The sequence below is a fragment of the Siniperca chuatsi genome, linkage group LG14 (assembly GCF_020085105.1).
Source record: "Siniperca chuatsi isolate FFG_IHB_CAS linkage group LG14, ASM2008510v1, whole genome shotgun sequence".
Taxonomy (NCBI): Eukaryota; Metazoa; Chordata; class Actinopteri; order Centrarchiformes; family Sinipercidae; genus Siniperca; species Siniperca chuatsi.
In genome coordinates this window covers 21666583-21682196 of record NC_058055.1, presented here as the reverse complement: position 1 = coordinate 21682196, position 15614 = coordinate 21666583, and the positions used below count along the sequence as shown (strand labels likewise).

Genomic DNA, 15614 nt, shown 5'->3' with positions numbered 1-15614 from the left:
TGGTCGTGAAGTATGGGGACCACTCAGTCATCATACCTGTTTGGACAAACATCCTTGCATGCAGACTTCTGCAGATACATTTTACACGTACACAGACCAACACCAACAAATGCATGTAGAGCAGAGTTAGTCAGATACCCACTGATAATTAACATTCAAAAGAGAGCGCTCACGTTTTTTAATCACCTTAAATCCAGCCCGATAGACACCCTCCATATCAAAGCCCTCCAAACCCAAGAGCTGAGCCCAGAAAAGAGTCCTATAAGACTAACTGCCCCCTCTCAGACACACTCTGACCAGTCTCACTGCAGCACTGCTTTCCAAACACCAATTTATAACGCAAAGTAAAGAAACCTATTTGGAACATTGGAAAGAAGAAACTAAAAGCCAAAGTAGATCAGACTGTTATCTGGCCCTAAAAAGAGATTGGCAGAATATCTCAGATCCTAACCAAGTACAGGCTCAGTGACCACAAATTGGCAATCGCAAAAGGAAGACACAAAAAAATCCTGGAAACCAAAACAGAATATGTGGTCACTGTTCGACAGGTGAGGTTGAAACGGAGAAGCACTTCCTCCTACAATGTACAGCATTCAATGAAATAAGGAACGTTTACTTTAACAAGTTCAACTCTGTAATCTCAGATTTCAAAGACATTAAAAACACTCCTAGGAGAAGGAGACAGGCCATATTTTGCTGCCCAATATGTATCAACATGCCACAACCTGAGGGACAGTGAATGACCTACACACACACACACACACACACACACACACACACACACACACACACACACACACACACAACTTAACTAAAGGTATTCAATGAATGTAGTGGAGTAAAAGTACAAAGTAGCATAAAATGGAAATACTCAAGTACGTTGAGAAAATGTACTTAGTTACACTGTTGTGCTGTATCAGGCTTGTAAGTACTGTATTACATATATTCTATTTCTATTATTTCTATATTAATACAGACTTTCTTATTAATCTGCAAAGTAACTAGTGACTAAAGTAATCAAATAAATGTAGTGGAGTAAAACATACAATGTTGTAGTGGAGAAGTGTGAAGTAGCAGAAAATGGAAAGTAAAGTGCAACTACCTCAAAATTGTACTTAAGTGCAGTGTTTGAGTAAATGTACTTAGTTACTTTCCACCACTGAAAATCAGCGTATGACAGTTGTTGAGGTTAGGCATCTAAACCTTTTGGTAAAGGGGGTGCGAAAGATTGTAGTCATGGTTAAATTATGTAAATGCACAAGAAAAACGGAGGGAAAACTAGCTCGTGTTTTGTCCTTTTTCATGTGTTTACGTAAAGTTGCTGTGTGTTGAGCTCTCTCAGGGATCCAACGTACAGGAAAGTGGGTGTTCTGCGTCTCATGTGACTCTTGCATGTCGGTGCCGTTGAAATTAAGACAAACACTAAGTATCATTACCTAATCATATTATATATTAGTCTGGTGTATGCTGTTTGCATCTACTGTACCTTGCTGACTTTGCTGCTACTAATCACATCACACCACTATGTCACTTTTGCCTTGTAATTTAGTTTTTAATTGCTCTTGTATAGTTTCTAGTTTTACTTCTATTCTTATTTTAGTTTTATATACATCTTATTATTATTTCTGTCCTTGTGCTGCTGCAACAAGCGAATTTCCCCTCTGGGGATCAATAAAGGCTCATCTTATCTTTTCTTGACTGACTGACTTCGCCCAAAGGTTTGAGCCCAGAACCCTTTTACAGTGTTAAATTGAATGAATTTGACTATTTGGACAAATATGTTTACATATTTTCTTCTGCTTTCTCCATTTGCAGTGTGTTGGAAACACACACATACACTACATACAAACCATTCCCTACAAAAGGATATAAATATTTAGATATATAGATATATTTAGATGACATATCAGTCATCTAAAACATGTGTCTCCCCAAAGGTTCAAGGTTGTGTGGCCACGAGTTAGATTTACAGCTGTGCACATAATCACCGTGGACTTCTTTTCAATTGCTCAAGGTTCAGCACAAGCTTTTTCCACACTATAAAGTAAATAAAATAAATATATCTGCTCTATTTCTGTCCTGAGCTGCTCTATGATTCACACTGAATTTGAGGGAAAATGAAATTTAAACAGAAAACCTCAAACAAAACTTGTGACATAGAATGTAATTGTTTATTTGCCTGCAAAGGTTACTCTAATGTTTAAAGCCTCTTCTAACCCTCAGGGGTATTATTTCATTACAGAGCTAATGGGCGCTACTGTGAGCTATGATTAGCCTGCATGAAGCTTCAGGAATGAGCATTTGTCCATGGCCCATACCCGCCCTGTGGTGGCAGCTCCCCCTGTCAATACAATGGACAACAATAGAAGTTTTATGGATGATGAAGTTGGGTGTGAAGTGTTCGGTCTCTATAAGGCAGGAATACATGGAATATTGATCCACTCCCAATTTTCTAAACTTAGCCCAGGTGGCTGATGTGGTCAGGTCTATAAAACTGCAGAGGGAGATTTGGACATTGTCTCTCAGGACGTTCGAGCTGAGAAACTCCTCGCCATGGTAAGACCGCCCTCCTTCTCCTTCACATCCTCCTTTATTTATTTGTTCTCCTCACCTTGTTTGCTCAGGTCTCTTCTCTTGGGTCGGTGGTCCGAGGACTCTGAAACAATATCCAGTTTATGTCTGACACTTTAAACTCTACAGTCCATACACAAGGATGGAGGTGCAAAGTTACTGTATCTCTAAATCTAATACCTAACATTTTTATTCAGGTAATTCGACAGAAAGGTTACATTAAACATATATAATAGCTAAACAATGACTGTCAATATATTTTTTTAGATATTTATATAGAAATCAGCAAGTACTCATATCTTTTACTTAAGTAAAAGTAGCAACACCGCAGTGTAGAAATATTCTGTTGTAGTCCTGAAAGTAAAAGTACAGAAATATTAGCATCTAAATATACTTAAAGTACCAAAAGTAAATTTACTTATTATGCAGAATGGCTCATTTCATTGTATCTCATATATATCTAATCATAAACTGGTGTTCTGCGTCTCATGTGACTCTTGCATGTCGGTGCCGTTGAAATTAAGACAAATACATAAATAGATAAAGTTAAATGCCCTTGTTGGAGCATTATCTTTTCACTCTGTGTGTAGGTGCACAGTTATCACACTTTATTACATTACAGTAAGTCCTCATAGGAAGTACAGCAGAGTAATTAATCTGGTAAGCATACACACAGAGACCATAAGAGTAAAAGTAAAAAGAGTAAAAAACACAAGAGTTAGCCTAACGGTAAATTAATATTTATTTACTTATTTAACATATTAGCCTCAGACAGCTAGTATAGTGGCTAGCTTGGTTAGCAGTAAACTGATCATAAATTAAATTCTACTAAATCACAAATGACAAAACAGCTGTAATAAAAGGAGTACCTACAGATAATGCTCCAACAAGGGAATTTGGGGAGTAGATAAAAGATGCCTGTCAACATTTGCTTAGTCACAGATCTGACAAAATGGTGGCCGTAACAATGTCAGTTAACCTGCTATGGAACTGTGCTAGTAGTGGTTGCTATGGCAACAGAATTCTTCAACTGAAACTAACTGCTGGTGGCAGAATAAAGGGATGTCAAATAAATCAATCAAAAACACTCAGCGTTAATGGCAACAATTGGCTCACTTTTAATGTACAAGCAGTCTCTCTCAAATTCTCCCATCAGGCATCGAAGAAGGCGAAGAAGAAGACGGCCGACTCAGGCTCCAATGTGTTCAGCATGTTTGAGCAATCACAGATCCAGGAGTTCAAGGAGGTGAGACTAGATCTTGCATCAAAAATTATTTCGTCTGAGCAAGAAGGCCATGCTAGGTTAAAGTAGATTCCTGCTTTAAGTTTGTTACACCAGCTGTGCGCTTCTTGATCTATCGTGCACAAAAACCACTCACGAAACGGCTGAATTTGAGAAACTGTCGTTATGTCAACTCATTGTCTGAGTTTCTTTGTTTAAAGAAAAAGGATGAATATTATTGCATTGGGCAAAACAATTCAGAACTAACAAACCCACTGACTTTTGACGCTTTTTTTTGTGGCATGCAAGGAAGTACAGTTACACAGCTGTTCCTCGCTGCTTCTCGTCTTTATGCTAAGCTAGGCTAACAAGTCCTGATTCCAGCTCTGTACTTAACGCACAGACACAATCGATCTCCTCATCTCAAACTCAGAAAAAAAAACAAATGAATGTCTTTTGCGAAATGTTATCCTTTGCAGACTGACATTTTACAAAACAAATGATCAGTTTATACAATAACATACATTGTTATAGATGTAACTAGATTAACCAGTATATAAAATCTTCACCAGCTAAAGCATTTAAATGCTTATAAATACTTGAATGGAAATGAACCATCCATAACAACACAAAAACAACATTTTGCAGATAAAAGCTACCTCTATACTTCCATAAGTTTCAATGCAGAACTTTTACTTGTCTAATTTTAACGGTGTTAATGCTACTTTCACGTAAGTAATCTCTGTGTGTCTTTCATTCCAGGCCTTCACCATCATGGACCAGAACAGAGATGGTTTCATTGACAAGGGGGACCTGAGAGACACATATGCTGCTCTGGGTGAGCCACCTCTACTGTACTGCTTACCATAAATCAGGTTTTAGGGATTCGGGTCCAATGGGCTGCTAGGAAGTGTGTTTGTTTTGATGTGTGTACTTATTTGGTCAAAATTGTAAATTACTAAAAAAATAAATCAAGTTTTTTTATTTATTTTTCTGCAGTGATGGTGTCCCCTACATCAGTGTTCACCAGGGGATGTGAATTTTTGGTTCTGACTTACAATGTCGGTACTGGTAATTTGATTGACGTCTTAAATCCCTGACGCTATGTCACTAAATCCCCCACACATCTTTCGTTGAGACGTTGAGATGGGGGGCTGCGTCCAACAATTTCTGTAACTTTGCGAAACCAACAATGTGACATTCACACCCACCCATTGCGAGAGAACTTCTCTCTGTTCGGACAACACGACGTACAAACAAGTTCGTTTGAGCATAGCCCAGCCTTAAAGTAACAAAGTAATGTGTAATTAAAGTAATGTGGTTACACATTTACAAATACGGCTGTTCGTTTTTTTGCCTAGAGTTAGATGAGAAGATTGATACCACTCCCATATCTGTACCCTAAATATGAAGCTACAGCAAGCAGCCAGTTAGCTTAGCTTAGCATAAAGCCTGGAAACAGGGAGAAACAGCTAGCCTGGCTCTGTCTAAAGGTAACAAAATGTGCCTACCAGCACCTCTAAAGCTCTCTATATTAACATCTTATATCTTTTTTTGTTTAATCTGTACAAAAACCAAACATATTTTTAAAAAAATAACAATTTGTGGGGCTTTTTACGGGGTCACTATTTCTAGGCCGGGAGCATTTCCCGGTGAGGTCAGGTCACTGCTCCCTTTTAGTCGTGCTTTGGATTTGTACTTCAATGGGTAGATAATAAATAAAATACAATTTGAATTACGGTTGTATCATGATTCTTAGCATAACCAAGTGTTTGATCTGTCTGTAGTGACCACTCTGTCTGCTCGTTGTGCAGGTCGTCTCAATGTTGGCAATGATGAGCTGGATGAGATGATGAAGGAGGCTTCCGGCCCCATCAACTTTACCATCTTCCTAGCTATGTTTGGCGAGAAGCTCAAAGGTTAGTCAGGATACCTGTGAACTAACTATGAAAACCTATTAAACCGTGTGAAGCGTATAGATTCTGCTGACTTCTATAGTTTGTTTCATCTTGATTTTACTCGTTTCATCTTAATTTGAGCCCCTGCTACACCGGGCTAACGAGAGCAGTGCATGGGCCAGATTAATCTAAAAGTGGCATTAATCAGTAAATATGCTGTAAAATGTATTTTGAATTATTTTGTTTACCATATATTTTTGTTGCTTCTTTTATGAAACTCAATAAAAGAAGTTCACCCTCACATTTATTTACCAGTACAGAAAACTAACTTTACGTTTTGAATTTTGTTTAGGAACTGACCCCGAGGAAACAATCCTCAACGCATTCAAGATCTTTGACACTGAAGGAAAAGGCGTCCTAAGAGGAGAGGAGTATGCATTTTCTTCATTTTCTTTACAACAAAACTTAGAATCTATAGCCACGCTGAGCTAAATGCTAACGTCAGCATGCTAACATTGCCACAATGACAATGCTAACATGTTGACCATGTTCACCATCTTAGTTTAGCATGTTAGCATGCTAACATGTGCTAATTAGCACAAAACACAAAGTACAGCTGAGGTTGATGGGAATGTCATTCATTTTGAAGGTATTTGGCCATAAACCAAAGTATTGGATAAATCAAACTTTTGACTTCATGATGGTGCTAGATGAAAAGTCAGGAGGTCACCAAAGTCATTAGGATTCATCCTCTGGGCACCTTGGGTATCTGTACCAAAATTCATTCCATTTAATACTTATTGAGATATTTCAGTCTGGACCAAAGTGGTGGACCGACACAGTGACACACAAAAACTGTTAATTGTTCACAATATACCAGCACTTTGGACAATTACAATGTGATGTTTTGCCACTGATTACTCAATAAGAATTTGCTCAAATTTTAAGTGGAAAAATATTATAATATTTATATATATTATATATAAATATTATATAATATATATATAAGAGCAAGTCACAAAAGTAATAAATGATCATTTTCCTTTCACAGCATCAAATACCACCTTATGTCTCAGGCAGACAAGTTCACCGAGGATGAGGTAATGCATGTCCATCCATCATCATCATCAGTTATTCCCTCTGGCAGAAAGTTACAGGGATCCTAGCATGATGAAGGGGTTACATATTAATGATACATACACATATAGATCTTGCCAGGTGTGTTGTAATTGTAGCGTACATTAGACAATTAATATTGTAAGAAACAAACCAAGGGAGAACCTGCAGGGCATGCTGTGTTGTGGTAAACCATAGTATTGGGATCCTCGCGCTGATCTCAGACCTGAACCACTGCAACCATTAAAAAACACATAGCCATTTCACAATAAAAGTTCCCTGCTGGTTCGCTGATGGAAAACTTTCAATGTGAAGCAGCAGCAGCAGCAGAAAATGTTCAGTTTGTAGCAGCAGTAATTTATCACTGCTCTGATGCAGCTGAAAGTGATATCTGAAACTATGAATAAGAACCGATAGAGTTCCAAGCTACAAACGCATTGGGAGCTGAGAGCTTCCGCTCTAGCCGCCAACATGCACCAATGCCATGTTTGCATAGGATGAATATCATGCCATATCCCGAAACTGGAAAAAAAAAGCTTTGAAGGCTTGAAATCTAATAAAAAAGGGATTCGCAAGATTGAAACAAAGTTTTGGAGGCTTGATAATGTTTCGATATGTTTAAAAAACAATTAAAATCTCTGCAAACATTATTTTGGATTTGAGTTTTCCTTCTTCACAACTGCAGCAGTCTTTTTACAGTGTTTCTCCAACACATTTTCAGAGTTTCAAATTCCTCACTGTTCTCTAGTTTGTTTCCAGGTTTGAAACCTTGTAATTGGTGATCTGAGAACTAGTGCGCATATGTTGGGAAACAAGTCTTTAAACATTAAAACTTGAGTTTCGAACAGGGCGAATCTTTATTTTGAAACTTTTGCGGGTGTACATTTGCACTCGTATTGCAGACTGTTCTTTCGGCGCTGAGTTACACTCATTTTTCAGAGATCTGCCCACACAGTTGCAAGCTTGCGAGTCACATGATTCCTGGCAGCGATGTCTCGCAGCTCTCTGGTCTGAAACTCACTCACTTACTACACGGCTACAGAAGTGTCAACAAACGGATGCAAATCTAACATCGCTGTCTCTATAAAATCCGATATCAACACTAATACAATCGATTCAGTTACTTTTAAAGCAGCTATACACAGTCTGTTTGTATCTGGTTTCACTTGTAAACTGCTCTAAATATGTAACACTGCAAAAGTAGCTTGTTAATTAACATGTTATATCTCGTTTGTTTAATTAGTGATCTTTAGAGAGTTTTTTCCCTTTGGAGAGAGCCAGGCTAGCTGTGTCCCCGTTTCCAGTCTTTATGCTAAGCTAAGCTAACTGTCTCCTGGCTGTAACTTAATTTTCACTGTACAGATATGAGACTGGTATCAATCTTCTCATCTAACTATCAGCAAAAAAGCGAATGTGTTTTTCAGAAAATGTCGAACTTCTGCTTTAAGGACTGTAAATTCAGAACTGTACTGTGTTGCAATTGACTGTTTTAATATATATTTTAGATGATTAACTTTGCCATGCTGATTATCACATTTTGCTCTGACAACTGTGCTCTCTGAAAAACCACACACAGTGCAGCTCAGTGTGCCTTCATTGATTATATATTGACATTTCAAACGTGCATGGATCAAGCATATGGTTACCTTGCTTCCTTGAGTACCTTGACCATCAATTTGAGTTTTCAAGGCAATCCCACTTCTCTTCCTTTAGGTAAACCAGATGTTCACAAACTTTCCCCTGGATGTTTCTGGAAACTTGGATTACAAGAACCTGTGTTACGTTATTACCCATGGAGAGGACAAGGAGCAGGAGTGAAACAGTCAATAACAACCCTCAAATCACTTGCCATCTGAGACTCTTCAACCGAACATCATCACATTTTGTCTTGTTTCACCCACAACTTTCACAATAAAAGTTTCATAAGAGTCATGTGTTCATTGCTACTGTATGACCTGGTTTATATGGCATTTAATCAACATACTACATACTCTGGCTGCCATATTCATCAGAAAGAAACACATGCAGTACTGCTACGTCGTTCCCAATTCTACATGAAGTAGAGATGTCCTGATCAGATACTTCCCGATACTTATATCTATCTAAATGTTGATTAAATATATTTCTGACACATTCAACAGCTGTAGCCGGTGCGTTCAAATATTTTTTCACGTTTACACACTCTAATGTTCCCTCTCATATGCAGTGAAACACTCGCACTGTAGAGGCCATCTGTCAATAAGGAGATTCATTAACCTGCTTTTCATTAAAATGAACTTGCAGAACTGTGAAAAGGTTGATTTTAGAAAAATCTTGAAACAAGTTTACTTGCATTGCAAGGAGGTTTAAATACTACACTGGCAGATTTTGTTTCACTTCTTATTAAAAAAAATCAAGGACTTGATAATGACTTGTAAGAGGAAGTTTATATGATCATGTGCTTTGTATGAAAAATAATATGCAAAATAATTAATAACTATAGCTGATAAATTTAATGGAGTAAAAAGTACAATATTTATCTCTGAAATATACTACTATATAAAGTAGAAATACTCAAATACAGTACAGGTACTTCCAAACTGTACCTAAGTAAAGTATCTGAGTAAATGAAATTACTTTCCACCACTGAGATGGGCAGATATTTTGGGAGGACAGCAGAATAAAGTAAAATAATTTTAATGACAACAATACAGTAATGGGATGCCTAATTCAAAGGTATAAAATAGTTGCCTACACCAGTGCTGCCTCACAAAGGCAGAGAGCAGTAACTACCGAAACAATCAAGTTTGCAGTATCTACAAAAAACTGGCGCTTGTTTAATAAATTAATCATAAACTAAATACTTTTAAATATGTGATTAGTTCAACCACATGAAATCAGCTAGCTAGATGGACTAGTTAGCTTTTTAGCTAGTTAGCTAGCTAATTAGAAGGACTAGTTCTGTTACTTTCCCCCCTTCATTTAAGTTTTAGCTATCTTATTTATGTGTATTTATGTATGTCTTATTTATGTGGTATAACAAACTCAATTAAGATGTTGGAGCATCAAAATAGATTTTTTTAACTCCACGAAACAAGAAAAAGTGGGTGAATTGAGTTTAGCTAAATCTATCTCACCAGCTAGCCTTAAGTAGCTGCAGTGCAGTAACTGTAGTTTGGTTTTTACCTGTTTTCTAGTTCTTGTGAATTTTTAATCCTGTTGTTTTTTCACAATAATACATACACATACCTGTCAGATTGTGACTCAGTTTTGACCAAATATGTTATGCTAGCTAGTTACTGTATTTTGACTTTGAAGGGAAGAATAGTGACATAAAACAACAGCTGAAGAGGAACTGGTCACTTTAAAAACATCATGAATTAGCAGCTTGAGAGAAATTAAAAGCTAGTGTCTTAAATTAAAAAAACAAGCAGTGGATCAGAGTGATGTTTTTGTATTCAGTATAAGAATGTAATATGTCACAGTTGTAAGTTGTATTAATGAGATGGCTTATGTTTTAAATACACTCAGCTGCCAGTTAATTAGGTCCACCTAGCTAAAAAAATGCAGTATCTACGAACAAAACTATGTTCTTACTTCTTCTTCAGCTCTCTTGTCCATTTGTACTAACAGAGCTTGTTCAATAATTTATTCATGAATTAAATCCATTAAAATATGTGATTTAAAGGTAGTTCAACCACATGAAATTTGCTAAGCTAGGCTAGTTAGCATTTAGCTAGTTAGCTTATAGAAGGACTAGTTTTGTTACTTTCCCCCTTCATTATGATTCAAGTTTTACCTACTGTCTTATGTGTTACAACAAATTTAATCACTAATATGTTGGAGCATCAAAATTTATTTTTCAATTCCACGAAACAAGAAAAAAGTGTCTAAATTGGGTTTAGATAGATCTATCTCACCAGCTAGGCTTAACTAGCTTGAGTGCAGTCACTGTAGTTTTTAACTCTGTTTTCTATCTTATGAATTTTTAATGCTGTTTATATATATACAGTATATGTACTGTACTTATTCATATATTCAAGGTAAGATGTCAAAAAGTTTGTTCATAATCTCAATTTTGACCAAATATGTAATGCTAGCTCGTTACTGCGTTTTGACTTTGTAGGGAAGAATAGTGACATAATAAAACAACAGCTGAAGAGGAACTGGTCACTTTAAAAATATCACGAATAGCAAAAATGAAAACACGTGTCTTAAATCAAACAGCACAAGCAGTTGATTAGACAGATGTTTACGTGTCCAGGTCAAACCACACAGAGACTGTACGTGTGCTTCGGTCGTCTTTGTCTTGACGGATGTGGCAAAGTGTTAAAAGAGGAAGCGCAGTTTGTACTGCTGCTACTGTCTGAAACAGGAGAACAATGAAGGCAGCTAACCACTGAAGGTAAAACACAGCAACCTATCAGATAAGAAATCGTCTGTTGAGTGAGTTAAAGCATCAAATAAGCTTGTTAAGTTGATGATAATGTTATCTTAAATGTGTATGTTTGTGTTTGACCTGAAGTAGGACTCTGTTTTTGGCAGTACACCTCTGGGTGGAGATGGAAAATTTTACCACTCATAGACAGACAAACAAATGTGTCTAAAGAAAAGGACACAGTGATGACTTTAAAAGAGGTTATGGGCAAAATTAGATGCCGCTAAAAATCTGTAACCACACAAATTTGTGTTTTTGTAGTTGGAACATTTTTTGCATGTTTTGTACTTAAGTATGTTATATGTTATACTTCTACTTTACTACATTTCTGAGGGACGTAGTATTATTATTATTATTACATACTTTTTACTCCACTGCGTTTATCTAAAAGTTGTAGTTATTAGTTAGTCCAAAGATTAAGATTGTACACACAACAAATGTGACCAGCTCATAAAAATTATGAATTGTTATAGAGCCAACAGTTTACATTTTTCTCCACCTAAACCGTAAACATAAAAAAAAACTTAATTAATGCGTTAATATGACACTATGAAAATGGCAACTCTGTATTCTCTGAATACTTTTTCTTGTAATAGAGTATTTTTACAGTGTGGTATTGCTGGTTATGGATCTAGATGCTGAAAATACAGAAACAACAAATAGCACGTACAAATTGAATTTGTTCATTTAGTCTAACAATTCAAGGAATGGAAATAAATTGAAGTCCATGCTAATCGTCTGTTTTCATAAAAACCAAAAAATTAATTACAGTGTAAATATTTTGTGCATACTGTACAGGGTATCAATTAAGTACTTTGTGTGCAATACACATTTGCATTAAGGAGGGAACTAGGCATGACACTGAAATTATACTGTAAGTACATACTTACTTAAAATACTCAGTACATATTAAATAATTACAGTGTACAGACATGAGACCAACAGCAAGTGTAGGAGAAACTTATAAAGTAATTATAGTATAATTAATTTTAAAATTACGATATATGTAAATGACTCAGGGTGGAGTAAGAAAAAGAAGCTTAAGTAAAATGACACTGTAGTAAGTTTTTAAATACAGGATGCTTTAGAAGAATTATGGGAAAGGCATATTGGTACATTATGATTTGAGATTCTTGAGATTTTATGTGTCACATGCTCGTTAAGCGGTGCAGTGACATGCAGGGAGCCATACACTTGAGGCTGTGCTAAAAGGCTAGTATGCAAAATAAAGAATAATAATTAGAATATGAGTAAAAAATAAAGAATAAGAATTAAAAGATAAAAATATATAAATATGTGTAATAGAATTATTAAAATGCTAAAGTTTATATTGGTTCAGTGTGTAGGTAGGCTGTGCAATTTTTCAGTATATAAAAATGTAATATGTACGTATGTCACAGTTTTAAGTTGTATTAATGAGATAAGTATGGCTTATGTTTTAAATACTGCCAGTTTATTAGGTCCACCTAGCTAACATTAATGCAGTCTAATACAACAGTCCTGCAATAAATCCTACTTTCATCGTTATAGTGTTCAGTTTTTGTTTAAACTCTTTTAAACAGGTGTTTATTCAACTTTTTAGTCATTTTGAAGAATGTAGCTTGTGGGGCTGTTGTACTGTTTTATTGAGAGGTGTTTCTAATATTTAGTCAGCCAGTAACAAACACCCTGTAATTATTAAATCAGTACTCTGTAATAAAAAGAAATGCATATTAAAGTGTAAAATACAGTGTGATTTACGTCCCTCAAAGTTATTACCTCCTTATTCCTTAATCTCTTGTCCCCTCTTGTACTGCCATGTGTCTCAGTATTGATACCCAGTAAGTATTTTATTGATGCTCTAAAGGAGCCAGCAGAAGCACATCATCCCTGCCATGAAGCCATGTTTCTCTGCGGCATAACCTGACAGTAACATGAATGCAACAAAATACAGAGAAAGGAAAATGCGATGCAGTCTGACAGAGAAAGATTTACTTTCCAGTAAAACTACACCCCAAGACATAAAACCAAAACCACACAGACTTGACCTCACAAAACAAAAGTGCCCTGGAGTGGCCAGTCAAGGTTGATCCAAACCAGAATTTAAGGGTGTGAGAGATAAAAGAATGAGGTTGAACAGGCAAAATCTGAATATCCACAAAACAAAACTGCGTTAAATCTGTCTTTTTTAGATTGCTTTGTCCATGGTCAATCTGCAGTAAATGTTTTGATTGTGAACAGAGACGGGGATATACTTTGGATTTTGCTCATTTATCATTAACAGCCCTTGTGTAAAAATTTTAATAATATACTTTATTTCTACATTCTGTCAATTCATGCACACAAATTGTTAATGTGTCAAGTGTACAAATTAATTCAAAAGCACAATTTCTTAATTTGAGAGTACCATTTATTAATTCATATACACAAATTTGTTTTTCCCCCCCTCCATGACGTCTGTCGGGTTCCTTACTCGTAAAAGTTGACAAAGATGAACAGTTTTGTAAAGAAGAATGAGGAAAAACTGCAGTGTTCAGATGTGCAAAGGTAATCTACAGAAGATCTAAGCTAATCACAACCTCCACTAAATATTTATTAGACGTGAGTGAATATTTATGCAGTCAATAAAGGCCGGTCACACCAGAAAATGGCACAGCAAAATTCATCCATGCATCTTCACAAAGTACTGTAAGCTGGCGAGCTAACCGCTAACACACTAGGCAGCTGGGCTAGCACTAGTCAGTCACAAAAGCTTTCTGAACTTCTCTCTGTTCTGGGCCAGGCATTTTTAATCTAAGGATTGGACATCATTTCATTCAATAAAGAGTTACTGAAAGGGGGGAAAAGCCCCCCGAGAAAGACAGTTAGCAAGCTGGGCAGCTAACGGGACAATCAGTTTACACAGTTTTGTAGTTTTTAACAAAACGAACGGCTTTGCGACTAATTTTCTTGGTTGTTTTATCTCAGGCTAATGTTTGCATGTGTGTTTTTATTTAATGTGTTTTATTGTGCTGTTTGCTTTTGACGCAGCAATTCCCTTGATTCTCTTTTCTCCTTTGGGAGACAATAAAAGTAACCTTACCCTTAACCTTAGTTTATTCAAAAGACGTAGTTTTATCATCGACTCCTGTCTGATAACTGTCTGCAAACCATTCCTCTTTTACAGAGGGTTTATACTCCGACAGAGACGGTTCAATAAACTTGGATGGTGTAACGCTGCTAAGCTACGATAGCCTCCTCCATTTTGGACTCTCTGGCTCTCTGTTCCCTCTAAGGTCAGCACAATCAAGACGGCTTGCTATTTGTCTAATTCACTAACGTTGAACACGACACGAACAATTTGTGCAGATTAACTGATTTATTGATTTCACTGCAAAATTTCACATTTGGATTTACTGTTTTCACTTAAACATTTTTTACTGTTAATCAGTGTCATAAAGCCTAATTACCTCGGTGGCTTTGATATCACAAACTGCAGATGGACATCTGAGATATAAAGTCCATCTCAGTTCATCTGCTGCACAGAGCTTTCTTCTTGACAATAGGACTAATTTGCTGTTTATTTAAAACATGCTGACCACGCAGCTGCTTGAAAGAGAAGAATCGTGCTGAAGAAATGTGGTGGGTGAGGAAATGTTTTGGGGTCAACAGCGGTATGACTTAAGAAACACAGCTCTTAGGTCCACGATAGCGTGGAGGTTGCGTCCATGCATTCGACTCAACCAAGAGCAAATCTGGACTCAATAATGGACCAGTCAATCAAATATATCTTTGTGAAATTGCTGCAGATATAAATAGATATAAATGACTTTATGATCTAATAAAAGTTGTGACTGCTTGTGTAAATGACATTCATTTCCTGTACAGTTTTCTTGCTTTAGGATATGTGATGCTTCTTAAATGGCAGCGTATGTAGGTGTAAGCCCCATATACAAATGGCAAACTGTGTTTCAGTTTAGTTTTGGCCAACCACATCCTGTGGTTTACTCTGTCTTGTTAACAGGAAGAAAGCACCTACTTCAACCATGACAGAGTGAATAACTGTTGATCATTGACCAGTAAATGCTGTGGTAATATAACTCAACAACCTCTCACTCACTAATAACTCTTTACATTTAAGCTGATGGTCAGTTATTTAATCCGTACAACATTTTAGTCCATTTTGAAGTCACACTGTAGTTTGTGATTTCTGTCTTTTAGGTGTCATTTAGGTATGATAGGAAACTCAAGTCTTCTGGCTGCAGTCCTGACTGTTGTGTCAGTTGCGTCGGTGGTGGCACTGAGTCTACTTTCTCTTCTCTGTTTGCGATGCAAAAAGAAATCAAGTAAGTGCAATTTCTCGGAGGCTGGACCTGTGTGGTTGTGACATTTGTACATGCTGTAATTGTGGTGGAAGATACTCAGTCAAATG

At 36.6% G+C, this 15614-nt stretch overlaps 2 protein-coding genes and 1 long non-coding RNA gene across 12 annotated transcripts in view; 2 read left to right on the top strand and 1 right to left on the bottom strand.

Moving 5' to 3' along the window:
• Positions 1–2209: 2209 nt before the first annotated feature.
• LOC122887949 lies at positions 2210–3545 on the bottom strand. Its single transcript, XR_006380637.1, has 3 exons — positions 3445–3545; positions 2612–2656; positions 2210–2341 (listed from the first exon to the last, which is right to left on the bottom strand). It is a non-coding gene; the product is annotated as an uncharacterized LOC122887949 (long non-coding RNA).
• Positions 3546–3662: 117 nt separating this feature from the next.
• LOC122887948 (myosin regulatory light chain 2B, cardiac muscle isoform-like) lies at positions 3663–8949 on the top strand. Its single transcript, XM_044221688.1, has 6 exons — positions 3663–3817; positions 4556–4631; positions 5608–5712; positions 6044–6122; positions 6743–6791; positions 8521–8949. Exons 1-6 carry the CDS (start codon positions 3782–3784, stop codon positions 8623–8625), a joined length of 450 nt encoding a protein of 149 aa, XP_044077623.1. The 5' UTR covers positions 3663–3781; the 3' UTR covers positions 8626–8949.
• Positions 8950–11036: 2087 nt separating this feature from the next.
• LOC122887945 (linker for activation of T-cells family member 2-like) overlaps positions 11037–15614 on the top strand; it is a 15426-nt gene continuing 10848 nt past the window's right edge. For 2 of the 10 annotated variants that reach the window (XM_044221676.1, XM_044221674.1), the window contains exons 1-3: positions 11299–13750; positions 14370–14478; positions 15404–15528. In XM_044221676.1, the coding sequence (XP_044077611.1) occupies positions 13717–13750; positions 14370–14478; positions 15404–15528 (268 nt within the window). In that variant the 5' untranslated portion in view covers positions 11299–13716. Of the gene's footprint in view, positions 11233–11298; positions 13751–14369; positions 14479–15206; positions 15274–15403; positions 15529–15614 lie in introns of those variants that run through there. The other 8 variants (XM_044221677.1, XM_044221678.1, XM_044221681.1 and 5 more) reach the window with 8 other exon arrangements.

Excerpts from the sequence above, each read along its gene's own strand:
- LOC122887948 (XM_044221688.1), top strand. The coding sequence starts at position 3,782 with ATGTTTGAGCAATCACAGATCCAGGAGTTCAAGGAG. Across the intron at positions 4,632-5,607 it reads AGACACATATGCTGCTCTGG|GTCGTCTCAATGTTGGCAAT; the intron begins GTGAGCCACCTC and ends CTCGTTGTGCAG. Across the intron at positions 6,123-6,742 it reads GGCGTCCTAAGAGGAGAGGA|CATCAAATACCACCTTATGT; the intron begins GTATGCATTTTC and ends TTCCTTTCACAG.